This window comes from Chiloscyllium plagiosum, chromosome 24 (genome assembly GCF_004010195.1).
Source record: "Chiloscyllium plagiosum isolate BGI_BamShark_2017 chromosome 24, ASM401019v2, whole genome shotgun sequence".
NCBI classification, from domain to species: domain Eukaryota; kingdom Metazoa; phylum Chordata; class Chondrichthyes; order Orectolobiformes; family Hemiscylliidae; genus Chiloscyllium; species Chiloscyllium plagiosum.
In genome coordinates, this window is record NC_057733.1 from 50,994,713 (window position 1) to 51,012,992 (window position 18,280).

An 18,280-nucleotide genomic window follows, 5' to 3' on the forward strand; every position below is an offset into this window, starting at 1 on the left:
GAAGTCTTGGAGGAGGTGGAGGGCGTGGGTGGTGTTTGGAGGAGGTGGAGGGCGTGGTGACCTATTGTACTCTATGCTACTCTATCCCCACCCCCACCCTCCTCTAGCTTATCTCTCCACGCTTCAGGCTCTCTGCCTTTATTCCTGATGAAGGGCTTTTGCCCGAAACGTCGATTTTGCCTGTCCTCGGATGCTGCCTGAATTGCTGTGCTCTTCCAGCACCACTGATCCAGAATCTGGTTTCCAGCATCTGCAGTCATTGTTTTTACCAAGTAAGGATGGCAATTTCTTTCCTTGAAGAACATTAGTGAACCAAATGGGTTTTTCCAATCATCAACAGTGATTTCGTGATCATCATCATTAGATTCTGAATTTTAGATTTTTATTGAATTCAGGTTTCATCATTTGCCACAGTGGGATTTGAACACTGGTTCCCAGAATATTATTAGAGTCTTTTGACTAATTGTCTCGTAATAACATCATTAAACGATCGACCACAACCTATGTGATCATTTAATTGTTTATTCTTGAATGTTGTTATGAATTTGGAGGTAAGGTAGTGCATATACAAGGAACAAAAATGGCAAATTTAAGATTATTTAAGTGTTACATTGATATTTTATTCTTTGGGGAGAGCAATTAAGGGGCGATAAACTTTAAGCACTGAGATCAGATGGGAAAGTTCAATTTTTAAATGTAACTATGTGTTGTCATTTTTCATTTGACAGTATTTCTCCTTAAAAACCCTGGCAGGTTCAGTAGCAAAATAGCAGAGTCATTATCAAGTTTTGCAATTCTGGCTCCCTGATCTGCCTCATTTTGAAATCAATGGAAAAGCTGTCTCAAATTGGATCAAACATTATGATGGCAACCAAATGCTGATATTGTGATTATATTACTCAAAACGTCTGTATAGTCTTATGATCTGATTTTACTTATTAAATTGGAATCACTGAGTAAAAGTGCCATTTCAAAACAGAAACTTTTGATCTTCACCAATGTTTTTGCTTTTGCATCCAATACATTTAATTACATCACACAAATAGCTGCTGTGAAATGTTTGTTTGAGGATGCAACTGAATTGGTAATTTTTTAAACCCTTTTTTTCAATCATCCTGTTTGGAAGGGTTAAAGGAAGGGGTCTTGTGGCTCAGTAGTGAACCAGTTTCAAATCCCACTTTCAGTAGTGTATCATAAAGCATATGAACAGGAGGATGAAAAATATCTTTAAAAGTCTTCTAGTACAGATGGGATTTGAACCTCGACTTTTTTTGACTAGGATGGGGGGTGGGGTTGCTCTGAGAAAGACCTTGCTACTTTTGTTGGTGTTAGCTCTGAAACTATTTTATCTAATTTCTCTTCCTATTTCTTAACTCCATGTATATGCTTTTGAAAATATTTGACTTATGATGTCTCTCATTCAGTAGCCACTTGTATCTTCTTGTAACCCATTGAATGAACATACTTACCCTAATTTGTTTTTTTATTTTGAAAATCCTGAATGTGTGCCTTGTTCATAATAGTTAAAGTCTCCCTCATTTGTATAGACGAATATATTACCTTTCAGTTGTCACCCAGATCTGAAGAACAAAAAACTCTATTGGATCCACCTTCCTGTTTTAGTTTTATTCATTATTTTCCTTTCCTGTTAATCATTTATTTGTACTCCAAAAATCATGACATTATACCTAATGTGACAATGCTGAGCAATTTGAACTTTGAGAATGTGGAAATGTGACTCGTTCTATGCCTGGGTAAAGAGAGTAGCATGTAAGATTTTGTGAACAGAGAATGTGGGAGGGAGAGAAAATGGTGTTTGGAGTTGCGGTATTATGTAAATTTAACACAAATAACTCTTAGAAAATTTGTGCTAAGAATTGAAAACTGCTATATATGCATGTTTCAGGGTGTAGGTTTGCTCACTGAGCTGTCGGTTTGATCTACAGATGTTTCATTACCTGGCTAGGTAACATCATCAGTGGCAACCTCCAAGTGAAGCGAAGCTGTTGTCTCCCGCTTTCTATTTATATGTTTGTCCTGGATGGGGTTCCAGGGGTTTGTGGTGATGTCATTTCCTGTTCATTTTCTGAGTGGTTGATAGATGGTATCTAGATCTATGTGTTTGTTTATGGCGTTGTGGTTGGAGTGCCAGGCCTCTAGGAATTCTCTGGCGTGTCTTTCCCAGTTTTTTTTTCCTCTGTGTGTAGGGCTACGAGGGAGAGAGGGTCGTGTCTTTTTGTGGCTAGCTGGTATTTGTGTATCCTGGTTGCTAACTTTCTTTTTGTTTGTCCTACGTAGTGTTTCTGGTAGTCCTTGCATGGAATTTTGTAGACGACATTGGTTTTGTCCATGGGTTGTACTGGGTCTTTTAAGGTTGTTAGTTTTTGTTTGAGAGTGTTGGTGGGTTTGTGTGCTTCTAGGATTCCGAGGGGTCTTAGTAGTCTGGCTGTCATTTCTGAAACTTCTTTGATGTATGGTAAGGTGGTTAGGGTTTCTGGCTGTGTTTGGTCTGCTTGTCGTGGTTCTTGAGGAATCTGCGGACTGTATTTTTTGAATATCCGTTCTTTTTGAATACGTTGTATAGGTGGTTCTCCTCTGCTTTCCGAAGTTAGTCTGTGCTGCAGTGTGATGTGGCTCGTTGGAATAGTGTTCTGATACAGCTTTGTTTGTGTGTGTTGGGATGGTTGCTGGTGTAGTTAAGTATTTAGTCAGTGTTTGTCGGTTATCTGTATACGCAGGTTTGTAGTTCTCCGTTGTCCATTCTTCCAACTGTGACGTCCAGGAATGCGAGTTTGTTGTCGGTTTCTTCCTCCTTGGTGAACTTTATGCCTGTGAGGGTGTTGTTGATGATGTTAAATGTCTCTTCAATCTTGTTTTGTTTTGTGATGACAAAGGTGTCATCTGTGTAGCGGACCCAGATTATTATTTTTTTGGTTTGATGGTTGGTAGGGCTGTTTGTTCTAGTCTTTGCTTCTGTTATGAATCCTGATAGTGGAGATCCCATGGGTGTGCCGTTGGTTTGTTTGTAGATTATATTGTTGAAGGTGAAGTGGGTGGTGAGGCACAGATCCACTAGCTTCATGATGTTTTCATTGGTAATGTGATTGATGGTGGTTGGGGTGTGTGTGATGGTCTCTTCTAAAAGTGTGGTAAGTGTTTCCTTTGCTAGGTCGATGTTGATGGAGGTGAACAGTGCTGGTACGTCGAATGAGATCATTGTTTCATCTTCCTCTATTTTGGTGTTTTTGATGATTTTTAGGAATTCCTGGGTGGAGTGGATGGAGTGCTGTGACTCTTCTACTAGGTATGCATGTTTCGTTTTATAGTTGACATTGGCAAAGATAGGGAACATAGTTTTCTACTGTCATCTTTGGAGCTACAACATTTCTGGCTGACTACTATAAACATTGAGTACAGTATTGTACTAAGGGAGCGAGTCAAACAAATCTGTAGGCAGCTATTATAATTATTAAATAGTATGGGATTTCATTGATCAAAATCTGAACTCTGTGCAGAAGTTTGCAGAGTAAAGGGAAGGGTGAATGTTTGTAGGAGAACTTTCTTTATTAGTGCGTTTCTGAACCAACGCGCAAGGAAGCAGTGGTGGACCTATATTTGGGGAATGGAGTAAAGCATAGTGAGTGTGTTGTGGTGGATGAATGTCTATGAATAGTGATCATAAGATAATTAGGTTTAAAGTAGTTATGGAAGGGGACAATGCAAAATCAAAGGTGATGTAAGCTAAACATATTTCTATAAATGGAAAAGAATGGTGCAATGAAAGCTAGACTTTCCAGATGACTAAAAGAAATAGAAGTTACAGATAAGAAAATTTAGTTGTTTTCAGAAATGTCAGTACAGAAAATAAGGCAGAACGCAGATTGCACTTTGGGAATTTGAAAAAGGATGTAAGGACAAAGATGAATAGAGATTAATTGGTAACAAAATTTTTACTTACTGTTTAACTTTTATATTTTTAATCAAAGGAATGGTGAGCCAGTTAGGTACTACAGCACGGTATTTTGAACAGGCTATATTGTCATAACAGAAGAAATTAATTTTTAAAAGTTACTGGAAATATTCTGCAGGTCTGTAAGAGCTACTGTTGCTATAAAGGAAGAAGGTCTAAAGATACTGGATAATAATAAAATAATATTAAAAATGCAAACTATTTAGCTTGACATCATTCAAAATTAACAAGTCACCTGGTCCAAATGTGATGTATCCTGGATTGCTGAGGGATTTAGGGTGGAGATAACAGAAGCTTTGCTGATAATCTTTCATTTCTTCTTGGATTTGGACATGGTGCCAAAGAAAATTGGAAATGTAGTGGACAGTGAAGAAGGTCTCTCAGAGTACAATGGAACCTTGATCAGATAAGCTGATGGGCCGAAGCGTGGCAGATGGAGTTTAGTTTAGATAAGTAAGAGGTGTTGCATATTGGTACAACAAATCAGGGCAGGACTTTATATATACACACACTTAACAGTAAGATCCTGGGGAGCGTCGCTGAACAAAGAAACCTTGGGGTGCAGGTCCTTAGTTCCTTGAAAGTGGAGTTGCAGGTAGACAGGATAGTAAATAAGCCATTTATTGGTCAGATGCTTGCCTTTATTGGTCAGTGCATTGAATACAGGAGTTGAGATATCATATTGTGGCTGTACAGAACATTGGTTAAGCCACTTTTGGATACTGCTTTAAATTCTGGTCTCCCTGCTCTAGAAAAGATGTTGTTAAACTTGAAAGGGTTCAGAAAATATTTACAAGTGTGTTGCCAGGTTTGGAGGATTTGAGCTCAAGGGAAAAGCTGAATGGGCATGGGCTATTTTCCCTGGAGTGTAATAGACTGTGGGGCTACCTTATGGAGGTTTGTAAAATTTATATAATTTATAAAATTATGAGAGGCAAAGTCTTTTTCCCAGGGTTGTGGAGTCCAAAACTAGAGGACTTAGATTTAAGCTAAGAGTGAAAGATTTACAAGGTACCTGAGGGATAACGTTTTCATGCAGAGGGTGATGTGTGTGTGGAACAAGCTGCCAGAGGAAGTGGTGGAAGCTGTTAGAATTTCAGCATTTGAAAGGCGTCTGGATATGTACACGAGTAGGAAGGGTTTAAAGGGACATGGGTCAAATACTGGCAAATGGGACTAGATTAATTTAGGATATCTGGTTGGCATGGACGATTTAGACTAAAGGATATGCACGTGCTTACAACTCACTTTATGACCAGAGAATTGTAAATATTAAACTCCTTTCATGCCTCACTGAGGTAGCATGCTGGAAGTTGAGTCCTCTATTTCCAGAGTTGTCAAAAAGTTAAAATTTTACAAAAGTATGCATAAGTTCCTCAATTTACCTGTCTGTTCAGACCCAGGCAATCGGAAAACAGTGACCAAGTTTCTGTACTTAACAAAAAGTTGGTATTTATTACAAACAAATAGAGTTTAGTTGCTGGTAAATAATATGTAACAACTATTTAAAACTCGAGCCCCCGTATAAAACTATCCCTATATATACACATATGGAGAGCTGAAAAGATATTGCTTTTAAGGGCGGAGAGAAAAAAAATCTAGGAAGGCGATTCAGTGACTCCTGTCCACAGGTTTCGTTGATGATCCTTTTCCTTTGCCGGACTTGCTTTTCTTCAACCTTCTTCTCCAGGTATTTTTCCATTTGATGCAGGAGGCACAGAGTGTCTGGTTCATAAAGTTTCTGATGAATTGGTTAAAAGGGCTTTTGCCCGAAACGTCGATTTTGCCTGTCCTCGGATGCTGCCTGAATTGCTGTGCTCTTCCAGCACCACTGATCCTAAAAACAACAGCTGACAGCATCTGGCTTTCTTCAGGCTTTTGGTATTTTCTCTGGCTCCCCCTGCTGGAGTTCTGAAAACACCTGGCAGTATCGTTCATACCCACAAGCTATTCCCCTACCTAGGAGCCCAATTACAGACTTATTGGTGAGCTGAAGGCTTTTGTCATTGACAGCTGCTCACCATTCCACAAACCAATCAGTTTCTTATTGCCAGTTGAATTTCACGTTCTCCACATCCTATTGGCAGCCTTTCAGCAATCAGTTTTGCCAGTTGATTGAACAGAACAGCAATGTAAGTGCCACTTAAAATGAATTTTGGAATCTTGCTTTTAAAAAGTGCATAAATCCCTTCCACATTCCTTGGTTTTAAATGGTCCTTTTTCCATTCAATCAAAAGTACAGGAAAATAAAATGTTGTGGCCTTTACATGTGGTTCAAAAACAAGGACTAAATGTGGTAAAAATTCATTTTGGACTCTACTATTCTGAATATGGATTATCTGTAAAGAACTTTTTTATTTATTGACCGCAAACAATGACAATTATATAAACAGTAAATGATATAAATTCTATTAACTTATTTACTTCAGTGTCTTGATGTTGTATGTAAGTTTAATCCAGTGACTTAGATTTTCTAAATAATTTTCAGATCAATCCAGGTGAATGGCAGGCAGCTATTTGTCTGAATTTATTGTTCCCTATTGTGGGAAAACAGAGGGTACAGCTTTCAAATGAGACAAAAACAGCTATGTTGGAATAAGCTGTCCTGCTTCAAATGGCAGATTAAAAAAAAATTGTTAAATGTAAATAACCACTTGTGTAGAAAGAATTTTTATCATCTTCTGACTTTTCAGACCAATGTAAAACAGTGCAGAGTTTTAAAAAAAGCCATGCTTGAAATGATATCATTCTCAAGAATCTGTTACTTTAATTAATTTGAGACTTGCTCTGTATAGACTAAAGGACCATTTTCAATCCTCAGTCTGTGCTGAGTTAGCTGATTCTAACCATGACAGTAGCAGTAGGCAACTGAATTCTTTTGTGAATCTATCTGTTAAGGATTTGAATGTTAGCCAATCAGGGTTTCCACTCCTGATCACTATTTCCACTCCTGATCACTATTTACCCATTCTTGGAAGCAAGATTAAATGACCAAAGCACATCATATCTTTCTGCAGCTTATTGATTCTTTATTTTCAGTGCTTTTATGAATAATAACTACGTGGTGAGCTACTTTTCTTTTACTCATTTGTGGGATATGGGCATGACTGTTAGCCAGCATTTATTGCCTGTCCCTAGTTGCCCTTGAGAAGGTGATGTTGAACTGCCACCTTGAGCTTCTGCAGTCCATCTGCTGTGGCTTGACTACAATGCCACTGGGGAGGGAATGCCAAGATTTTGGCCCAGCAACTGAAGGAACAGCAGTGTATTTCCAGGTCAGGATGGTGAGTGGTTTGGAGGGGAATTGAAGGTGGTGGTATTCCCATGTAGCTGATGGCCTTGTCCTTCCAGGTGGAAGTGGTTGTGGATTTGGAAGGTGCTGCCTTATGGATCTTTGGTGAATTTCTGCAGAGCATCTTGTAGATACCATTGGTGGTGAAAGGAGTGGATGCTTGTGGATGTAGTGCCAGTCAAGCGAACTGGTTTGTCTTAGATGGTATCAAGCTTCTTGGAGCTGCACTCATCCAGACAAGCAGGGAGTATTCCATCACTCTCCTGACTTGTGCCTTGTAGATGGTGCAAGGCTCTGGGGAGTCAGGAGGTAAGCTACCCACTGTAGTATTCTTAGCCTCTGACCTGTTCTTATAGCTACTGTTGTTTATGTGGTGAGTCCAGTTGAGTTTCTGGTCAATGATAACGCCCAGGATGTTGATAGTGGGGGATTCAGTGATGTTAACATCATTGACTGTCAAGGGGCACTGTTTAGATTGTCTCTTAGTGGGGATGGTCATAGCCTTGCATTTGTGTGGCATTGAATGTTACTTGTCACTTATTAGTCCAAGCCTGAATATTGTCCAGATCTTGCAGTTGAACATGGACTCTTCAGTTATCTGAGGAGTTGTGAATGGTGCTGAACATTTTGCAATCATCGGTGAACATCCCCACTTCTGGTTTTATGATGGAGGGAAGGTCATTGATGAAGCGGCTGAAGATCGTTGGGCCTTGTACACTACCTGCCGAAGCTTTTGCAGAGATGTTCTGGAGGTGAGGTGACTGACCTCCAACCACGACCATCTTCCTGTGTGTCAGGTATGACTCCAACCACTGGAGAGTTTGCCCCCTGACACCTATTGATTCCAGTTTTGTTTGGGCTCCTTGAAGCCATTCTCAGCTAAATACAGCCTTGATGCTGAGGGCTGTCACTCTCTCCTCACCTCTGGAATTTAGCTCTTTAATCCATGTTTGAACCAAGGCTGTAATGAGGTCAGGAGCTGAGTGGCCCTGGCGGAACCCACATTTGGTGTCACTGAGCAGGTTATTGCTGACCAGGTTCTGCTTGATAGCGCTGTTGATGACACTTTCCATCACTTTACTGATGATTGAGAGTAGACTGATGGGATGGTATTCGGCTGGGTGGGACTTGTCCGGCTTTTTATGTACAGGATATTCCTGGGCACTTTTCCACATTGTCGGATAGATGCCAGTTGTAAATGTACTAGAAGAGCTTGGCTAAGAGCACAAGTCTTCAGTACTATTGCCGGATGTCTCTGACCTTTACAGTATCCAATGTCTTCAGCCATTTCTTGACATCATGTGGGGTGAATCAATTTGGCTGAAGGCTGATATCGATAATACGGGGACCATTAGAGGAGGCCGAGATGATTATCCACTCGGCACTTCTGGCTAAAGATTGCTGAAAATACTTAAGACTTATCTTTTGCACTAATGTACTGGGCTCTTCCATCATTGATGAGGGGAGTGTTTGTGCAACCGCCTCCACCAATGAGTTGTTTAATCATCCAACACCATTCACTCCTGGATGTGGCAGGACTCAGAGCTCAGATCTGATCCGTTGGTTGTGGGATTGCTTAGCTCTGTCTATCACTTGCTGAAATGCTATTTGGCATGCAAGTAATCCTGTTTGGTGGCTTCACCAGGTTGACACCTTATCTTCAGCTATGCCTGGTGCTGAGCCTGGCATGCCCTCCTGTACTCTCCATTGAACCAGGATTACAGAATGTGCTGGATTGCAGTTCTGTTGCTGATGGCCCACAGTGCCTAATGGATGCCTAGTCTTGAGTTGTAGGTCTGTTTCAAGTCTGTTCCAATTAGCATGGTGATAGTGCCACACAACATTATGGAAGTTAATCTCACTGTGAAGGTAGAACTTCGTCTCCACAAGGACTGTGTGATGATTGCTCTTACTGAAACCGTCATCCAGCTGGCAGATGGGAAAGGACGAGATTAAGAAAGTTTTTCCCTCTTGTCAGTCCCCTCACCGCCTGCTGCAGAACAATCTGATAGCTATGTTCTTTAGGATCTGACCGGCTTGATTCATTGTACTCCTGTGGAGCCACTCTTGATGGTAAATGTTGAAATCCCCCAGCCAGAGTACATTTTGTGCCCTTGCCATCCTCAGTGTTTCCCCCAAGTGTTGTTCAACATGGAGGAGTACTGATTCATCAGCCGAGGGAGGACAGTATGTAGTAATCAGCACGAGGTTTCCTTGCCCATGTTTAACTTGAAGCCATGAGACGTTATGGGGTCCGGGAGTCAATGTTGAGGACTCCCAGGGCATCTCCCTCCTGAACGTATAGCCACTGTGCAGCCATCTCTGCTGGGTCTGCACTGCTGGTGGGTCAGGACATGTCCAGCGATAGTGACAGTGGTGTCTGTATGGTATGATTCCATGAGTATGACTATGTTGCGCTGTTGCTTAACTAGTCTGTGAGACAGCTCTCCCAATTTTGGCACTCACCCCAGATGTTAGTGAGGAGGACTTTGCAAGGTCAACAGGGCTGTTTCTGTCCTTGTCTTTTCTGGAACCTAGGTCGATGCCGTTTGACTTTGTAATGATTAGTGCAACTGAATATCTTGCTAGGCCGTTTCAAAGGGCAACTGAGAGTCAACCACATCGCTGTGGGTCTGGAATCCCATGTATGCCAGACCAGGTGAGGATGGCAGATTTCCTTCTCTGAAGGACATTAGTGAACTGACAACAATGATTTCATGGTCATCAGTAGATTCTTTTATCCAAATTTTTTAAATTCAATTTCCAACATCTGCCATAGCGGGATTTGAACCAGGTCCCCAGAGCATCAGCTGAGTTTTTGGATTAATAGATTAGCGATTATATGACCAGGCTATCAGCTCCCCCTGTGTGGAAGCACATCTCAAGCACTCAAATCCTTCAGAAAAGGTAAAAGAACAGTTTGGAGCAGGAGTTAGCACCTCCCATGTGGCCTTTGCTTCCTTTTAATCTGCTAAAAGCTTCTCTTTTCCTTCTTAACCTGTCCCAAAAATTCTTAGACTACCATCAATTTCTGGGCTTGTTGTCCTACATTTCATCCTAAAGAGAATGTGTTGGGCCTGTACTCACCCACACCTCTTTTTTGAACATCTGTCCACCCTTCAAATGTTCTGCTTTAGATTCTATGGCCAGATATTGCTATTTTAATAAAATCTGCTTTCCCCTTGTCCAAAACGTTTTTAAAGACCATCATTTTTCTATTTCATAACCAATTTAAATTGTTCAGTAAATAAAAACCAAAAGAACTGCAGATGTAAATCAGAAACAAAAACAAGTTGCTGGAAAAGTTCAGCAGGTCTGGCAGCATTTGTGCAGAGAAATCAAAGTTAATGTTTCGGGTCCAGTGACTGTCCATTTACTTTAATTTTTCTTCACAGATGCTGCCAGATCTGCTGAGCTTTTCTAGGAACTTCTGTTTTTGTTAAATTGTATGGTGTTGTGGTCACTATCATTAAAATGCTCCTCCACTGCCACCTTGAACACCTGTCCGTTTCATTCACTGGAATTAGGTCTAGCACAGTGCAGTCCTTTGTTGGATCTTCTACATGTTGGTATAAAAAGCACTTTTGAGTACACTTCAAGAAATTGTCCCCCCTCTAAAGCCTTTGCACTATGACGATTTCAATTAATGTAATGGAAGCTGAAATTCCTAATATAGTTACCCTGTTATTATTTTTGCATCCTTCAGTGATTTGCCAACATATCTGTTCCTCTATTGACTGCTGTTTGAGGCCTGATAATACACTTGGAGCAATGTGACCCCCCCCCCCCCCCCCTTTTATACCTGAATTCTACCCACAAAGCCTCATTTGAAGATCTTTCCAAGATGTTGTTCCTCCTTACTGCAGTAACTGACTTCTTAATTAATAATGCAGTAGACCACCTCTTTTGCATTCTGTACTGTCTCGCCTAAACATTCTTTACCCCGGAATGTTGAGTTGCCAACAGGGAACTAGTCCCTATTGAGTACATGCTGAAAATGAATTATTATTGAACTAGCTGGAAAACCAAATGGAACTCTATTTCTATTCATTCTTTCATACAGACATAAAAGCTATAATTAAGCTAGTTAATTGAAATTTAAACTTAAAATAGTGGGGAGGTTTGCTAATTGGAGAGAAGGAACCAATAAAGGGACATAGTTTTGCAGAATTCCTCCATAAAAACGATTTTACAAAAAATATGGTGAATGGAAATCTATTTGACAAATAAAAATATATACATATTTGCTAACTTGGTTTCTCTATGAAGATAAATGGAATAGTTTATCATAAGTGAAAATAATGATTTAAAGAAAGGTTTTTAGCAGTACTGATGCACAAATTCAGCATTTTGAGGTTCCAGGGTTTTCCTACCTTAGGTTGTCCCACTGTTGAATATTACTGCAATATGAACAAATTGGAATATATTCCAAAATTATTTCTAATACATTGTGGTTATTCCAGTGCTCCACTGCTACACTTTTATTTGGTACTGCTACTATTTTGCTTTAAAGTGACTCAGTTACAGGTTAAAAGATAGAAATTCTAAAGATTGGTAGAAATCAACTTGCAAATGAGAACCAAAGTTGAACGTGTATTATGCATTTCTTTTGCAAAGATTGTAATTTATTAATTTCTCATTGTTTTCAGATTGTGATACGTACATGAGACTGCAATGACAAGTCAGAGCAGTAGCTATGCAGAAAGAGCAAGTTCTATATCATCATCACCAAAAGTGCAGGTTCAGCGATCCATTTCTCGAGAGACCATCACTATACACTTTTCTGCCTTTGGTAAAGAAGAGGAAGAGGAGGAAGAAGAAGAATTTAAAGATTCCTCTATGATTCTTCATGAAGACCAAAGTTTTGTACCAGTACTAAAAGAAAAAGAAAGTACTTGTGAACATGGTGGCCAACTTTTATCGGAGCGTGCTACCTCATCAAATATGTCACCGGCATCAACTTCAGTTACTGTTTCATCTTCAGCATTTACAATTACCTCTTCAGAACCATTGGAAACATCAGCAATGGTGCCTTCTGCATCACTTACTACTATTGCTACTGCATTGCCATTACTCTCATTACCAGCTCAACTGTTAGTTTCGACCACTTTGCCTTCAGAGGTGGGAACTGCAATCTCTGCTTCTACATTTGATTCTGCACCTAAATCTGTTATGCAATCTGTTGTCCCTTCATCTTCATTGACGAGCACAAAGCCATTCTCGAGTTTAGTTAAATCTCTTTCAACAGAAGTAGAACCAAAAGAAGCCACAACCCCTCTGACGACAAGGCACTTAATGAAAACACTAGTTAAATCTCTGTCAACGGACACATCAAAGCAAGAATCTGAATCTGTCCCATTTAGGACCTCTGATTCTCGAATAAATTTACATCTCTTCAAACAGTTTACTCAACCTCGTGTCACCGGTGGAGATTCTAAGACTGCACCTTCTTCCCCAATCACCTCACCATCAGAAGGTAGGTCTTTTTTTAAAGTAACAGAGGTGGAGGCAAGAATTGAAGACACCAAAAGACGACTCTCCGAGGTTATTTATGAACCTTTTCAACTTTTAAACAAGATCATTGGTGATGAGACCAGTAGTCTTCGACATAAGGCTTTATCATCCAGTGCAACAGAACTTTCCACTCTTTCTAGTTTAAATGGACATTTGGAAAGCAACAACAACTATAGCATTAAAGAAGAAGAATATGACTCTGATGGGGACTATTCAACAAAAGATTCAATTCCAAACACAAATAGTTCCAAGCCCCTGGATGAGTCATCAAAAGACGGGGACACTAAGAACGCTCAGGGGACCACAAAGGAGATTTCTTTGAAAGCATCATCTCTAGGTTTAGAAAAATGCTCACTTTCTGTACTTGCCAGCAAGGACGATGATGATTACTGTGACATATACCTTGACGAATTTGAGATAGAACCTGATGAAGAGATCATTGTGAACAAAGCTTTAGAACCTCAAACTAGAGAAGAAGCAATTGAAAGTGAAAGTAAACTATTGAGTCAAAGTGAAACTGAGTCTGAAGAACAGCAACTTGAAGTTCCAGTTAAGACTTTATTACTCTATGCGATTCTTGTATATTCCTATTTAGTACTCCCTCTGCCAAGTTATTTAAGTGGTTTATTCCTAGGCATTTGCTGTGGATTTATGATAGCAATTGGTGTTGTGTGGCTGGTGGTACCAAGAAAGTCGAAGGGCTATCAACAGTCACAGAGAAGGCTTCATTTTGAACATTTAACTACAGAACCTCTGGACATAAAGGAACCAGAAATATTCAAGGTTAGAAAACATTTATCTTTGGAATTTGGTTGAAATTTAAACATTGTACTATTAAGTTATATGACTGTAGCAGGACTAGCGATCTGAAATATTTTGTAAAATCTTCCAACATTTTTAATGTTTAGGCAATGTGTTTCTGTCCATATGGGTATATTGCTTTAGGTGATAGATAAGAATATCCTCAAAATATAATTTTGACTATTTCAGGTGAATTATTTTCATTTGCATGCACGAAAAAAAATTTTGAATGGAAGTCCGTAAGCCCCAGGAGTCATGGATGAGCGTGACTTGGTATGAAGGGGACAGAATGGACTCTAGTTAATTCACAGTGGAAAATGAGGAACCATCTGGAGAGCCTTAAAACAGTCAAGTTAGTCGAATAAAAGCATGACAGTGTTCACCTGCACAATAGGTGTTGGGATTGGGCAGAACTAAACAGTGTAATGGAAATGTAAGCATACTATTGTAATGATGGAAACTCACCACTGGGCCAGAAATATCACTAAGGTTGCAAATATTCTGGTTCTGCCTTTAGAACTTAGGGGGTGGAGTTTGCAGCAGGAACGGAAAACAATGGTTTTGTCTTGCCAGTGCTTAGTCGGGAGATAATTCTGCTGTTCCAATACTGGATGTCAACTGAGTAACAAAGTGGAAGCAGTAGAGTAGTTGAGAACCACTGGTGATAAGACCAGCATATATGTGGAAATTAACATGCTTTTTGATGATGTCATGGTGAGCAGTGTGGATGAAAAAAACAGAAAGGGCTCCTTGGGAGATGGAAGAGAAACCTTGCAGTTGACTTTTACAGCAGTTTAGCATGGGCAAAAATTCTGACCTGGCCAACGACACTCGCATCCTGTAAATAAATTTTTTAAAAGTTTAATTTTAATTGTGATTAGAAAGGCAGCCTAGAATTTGAATGGTGATAGATTGTGAAAGATACACTTGCAACAAGATCCAGTGTCTTTGTTTACCAGTTGCTGAGACTAAGATGAAGAAGGCATAATGAGAGGATTCATCTGCAAGAGCAAGGATATCTTGCTGCATTGTACAAGACTTGCAGTGGCAGGACTGACTTATTAAGAGAGACTGGAGTTTAAACGAATGAGGGATGATCTCATAGAAACCTGTAAAATTTTAACAGGACTCAACAGGGTAAAGGCAGAGATAAATGTTCTCAATGGCTGAGGTGTCCAGATCCAGGGGGTGACAGTCTAAGGATATGGATTAGGCCATTTATCTCTGAGGGGAGGAGAAAATTCTTCACCCAGAGGATTATAGCCTATAGAATATTCTGCACAGAAAGTGGTTTCGACTAAGGCATTGAATGTTTTCAAGAAAGAGCTAGATATATTTCTTAGGGCTAAAGGGATCAAAGGGTACTGTGAACAGGGTACTGAGTTAGGTGACCAGCAATGTCAACGTTGAATGAGGGAGCAGGCTCGAGAAGTGAGAGTGAGAGACATGGTTTTAGTTTCATTTTCAGAGTTGTTCCTGTGTGCTTTGTGCTGAGAAGCCTGAAGGTCTGTTTGTAATGAGATTTTACAACCCTTGAAGTGAAGCAGTCAAAGTTAGAAGACAAAAAGTGCAGTTGCCAGGCATCAGAGACACACAATTTCAGAAGGGAGTCAGTCAGATTGTGTGTGTTCATTCCAGAAGGGGGGTCAGTCAGATTGTGTGTATGTGTGTGTGTCTGTATGTGTGTGTATACACTCTGGTGTGGTTGCAGGTGTGTTAAGCTCCTCTTGTGAAATAAATACTGCAAGACTGCTGGAAACAGAGTTTAAGGAACTTGTGCTTGCTCTGAAGTTTAAGTAATAGTTCAGTTCATAGTGGTAAATGTAGAAATTCATTCGAAGTCAGCCAGTTGCAAATTGGCTAGCCTGCGTAAGAAGCCTTGGTGTAGAAGTAACAATAAATTCTTTGTGGGGTTTTGATGTTTGTCTACTATAATATAGTCCTTGATTTTTTTTCTTGATAGATAATATTGTTATTTTTGTTAAAACTATAAAAGTTGAGTTAGGCAAGTTTTAGTATCATCAGACAGGATGTGGCATAGACTGGGAGAAACTACTTGTAGGTAAATCTATATTTGGAAAATGGAAGTCTAAAAAGCAGTGCACTGAAAATTCAGGGTCGTTGTGTTCCTCTAAGAGTGAAGAGCAAGGGCAGCGAATCCAGGGAACCCAGAATATTAAGAGATATTGACAGTTTTGTAAAGAAAATGAAAGAATTTATATTTAATGAATATTAATGGGAGGCACTTCATAAATATAGGGAGTAGAGAAAGTTGCTCGAAGAGGAGATGGGGATGGCAAAGAGAGGCCACAAAATATCTTTGGCAGATGGGATCAAGGGAAACCCCTAAAACATTTTATAAGTATATTAAGACTTAAGAGGATTACCAGGGAAAGTGTGGAACCTATTAGGGACCAAAAGGGCAACCTGAGCATGGAGCCAGTGGACGCAGGTGAGGTCTGAAATGAATATTTCTCATCTGTATTCATGGAGGGAAAGACATTGTAGCCGGGGATTTCAGCTGGAATGGTGAGGTTCTAGAACCCGTTCAGATTTATAAGGAGGAGGTCTGAAAAGTTTTAATGGGTGGACAAGTGCACAACCTCCCAGGACCTGATGCGATGTATCCCAGCTGCCATGGGAGGCAACAAAAGAGATTGCTGGGGCACTGGCGGAGATATTTAATACCTTATTGGCCACAGGTGAAGTGCCAGCTGGCGGGAATAGCTAATGTTCAAGAAGGGCAGTAGGGATAGGACATCAGTGGTAGGAAAAATATTGGAAAAAGTTCTGAAGGACAGTATTAATCAGTACTTGGAAAGGCAGTGATTGAACAGGGGTAATCTGCACTAATTTGTTAGAGGGAGTTTCTGTCTGACTATTTAATTGAGTTTTTTGAAAAGGTGACTAAATATGTTGATTAGGATGGTGCATTTGATGTGGTTTACATGGACTTCAATAAGGCCTTCAGGAAGGCTAGTCCAGAAGGAAAAAGCCCATCGGGTCCAAAACAATTTGGAAAACTGGAACCAAAATTAGCTTCCAATTACGAGGCAACGAGTGATGGTGGAGGGTTGTTTTTGTGATTGGAAGCCTGTGACCAGTAGTGTACCACAGGGTTCAGTGCCAGGACCTTTGCTGTTTGTTATTTGCGTTAATAACTTGGATGTGGATGTAGAATTAGTAAGTTTGTGAAAGACATAAATATTGGTGGTATTGTTGATAGTGAGGAGGATGATCTCGGGCTACAATCTGGTATTGATTAGTTGGTAAATTGGCTGAATAATGGCGAATGGAGTTGAATACCGATAATTGTGAGGTGATGCATTTCGGGAGGTATAATAGGAGGACATCCACAATGAATGGAAAGTCCTTAAGGAGTACTGAGGAGCAAAGGTACCTTAGTATACAACTCCATAGATTCCTGAAGTCTTCAGCACAGGTAGGCAGGATGGCAAAGAAGGCATACAGAATGCTTGCCTTCATTAGCCAGGCTGCAGAATACAGGAACAAGAAAGTCTTGTTATAATTATATAAAACGTTGGTCAGGCCACTGATTGAATACTGTATGCAACTCTGGTCACTAAAATATTGGAAAGACATGATTGTACTGCAGAGGGCGCAGAGGAGGTTCGTGAGGATGTTGCATTGGGTGGAAAGCCTCAGTTATGAGAGGAGACTGGAAAGTCTGGGTCTGTTTTCCTTGAACAGAGTGGGCTGAGGGGGTGATCTGACTGAGGTATACATAATTATGAGGGAATGGACAGTGTAGATCCCCGTGGCAGACTTGTTTAAGACCACAGGGCATAGGTTTAAAGTGAGGAATAAGTTGTTTACAGGAGATATGAGAGATATTTTTACCTAGAGGGTGGTAGATGGGTGGAATGTGTTGCCTGAGATAGTGGTGGAAGCAGATACTCTCTCAAAATTTAAGAGGAGAATGCATGGCCAACTCTCATTCCAATAGTTGTGTCGTAGAGTTTTTACTGCTTGAAAAGAAGCCTTTTGGTCCATCTTGTCCATCAAATATTCTAATCCCATTTTCTGGCCCTTGACCCATCAGCCTTGTTCTTATGTTGTCTGGAGAATTGTAACCTGAAAGTTGAATCTTGTTTTCCTCTTGAATTCCTTTGTCGAGAAAATATATTTTATTTGCCTAGTTTGCCAGATCATAATTCATGTGTTCAGTAACTTGAAGCTTGGATAAGTACCATGCAGGTTGATAGTTTAATTCATTTTCACCTGCTTTTGGAGGAATTCTGCCCCCAGTCCCTGACTCTGAGACTTTCAGTAGATTGATCTAAACCTTCACATGACACAAATACTAACAATTCTTAAGAGGCATAATTGGCATCTTACTTTGAAGTGTTTTATCCCATGATTAAAATACTATCTTTTGTTATAAAACTTAAAGATTTAACTTAAATTGAATATACTGGATGAGCCAAAAGTAAAACGTATTGATGATTTTGCAATAAATACATGGGTCTTACCTAATGTTAAAAAATGTGATGCTGGAAAAGCGCAGCAGGTCAGGCAGCATCAAAGGAACAGGAGAATCGACGTTTCGGGCATAAGCCCTTCTTCAGGAATGAGGAGAGTGTGCCAAGCAGGCTAAGATAAAAAGTAGGGAGGAGGAACTTGGGGGAGGGGCGTTGGGAATACGATAGGTGGGAGGAGGTTAAGGTGAGGGTGATAGGCCG

General features: G+C 40.1%; 1 protein-coding gene across 1 annotated transcript in view; it reads left to right on the top strand.

The window, feature by feature from the left end:
• tex2 (testis expressed 2) overlaps positions 1-18,280 on the top strand; it is a 131,862-nt gene that overhangs the window by 40,134 nt on the left and 73,448 nt on the right. The window contains exon 2 of the mRNA XM_043715090.1: positions 11,912-13,559. Within this exon, the coding sequence (XP_043571025.1) occupies positions 11,937-13,559 (1,623 nt within the window). The 5' untranslated portion in view covers positions 11,912-11,936. The remainder of the gene's footprint in view (positions 1-11,911; positions 13,560-18,280) is intronic.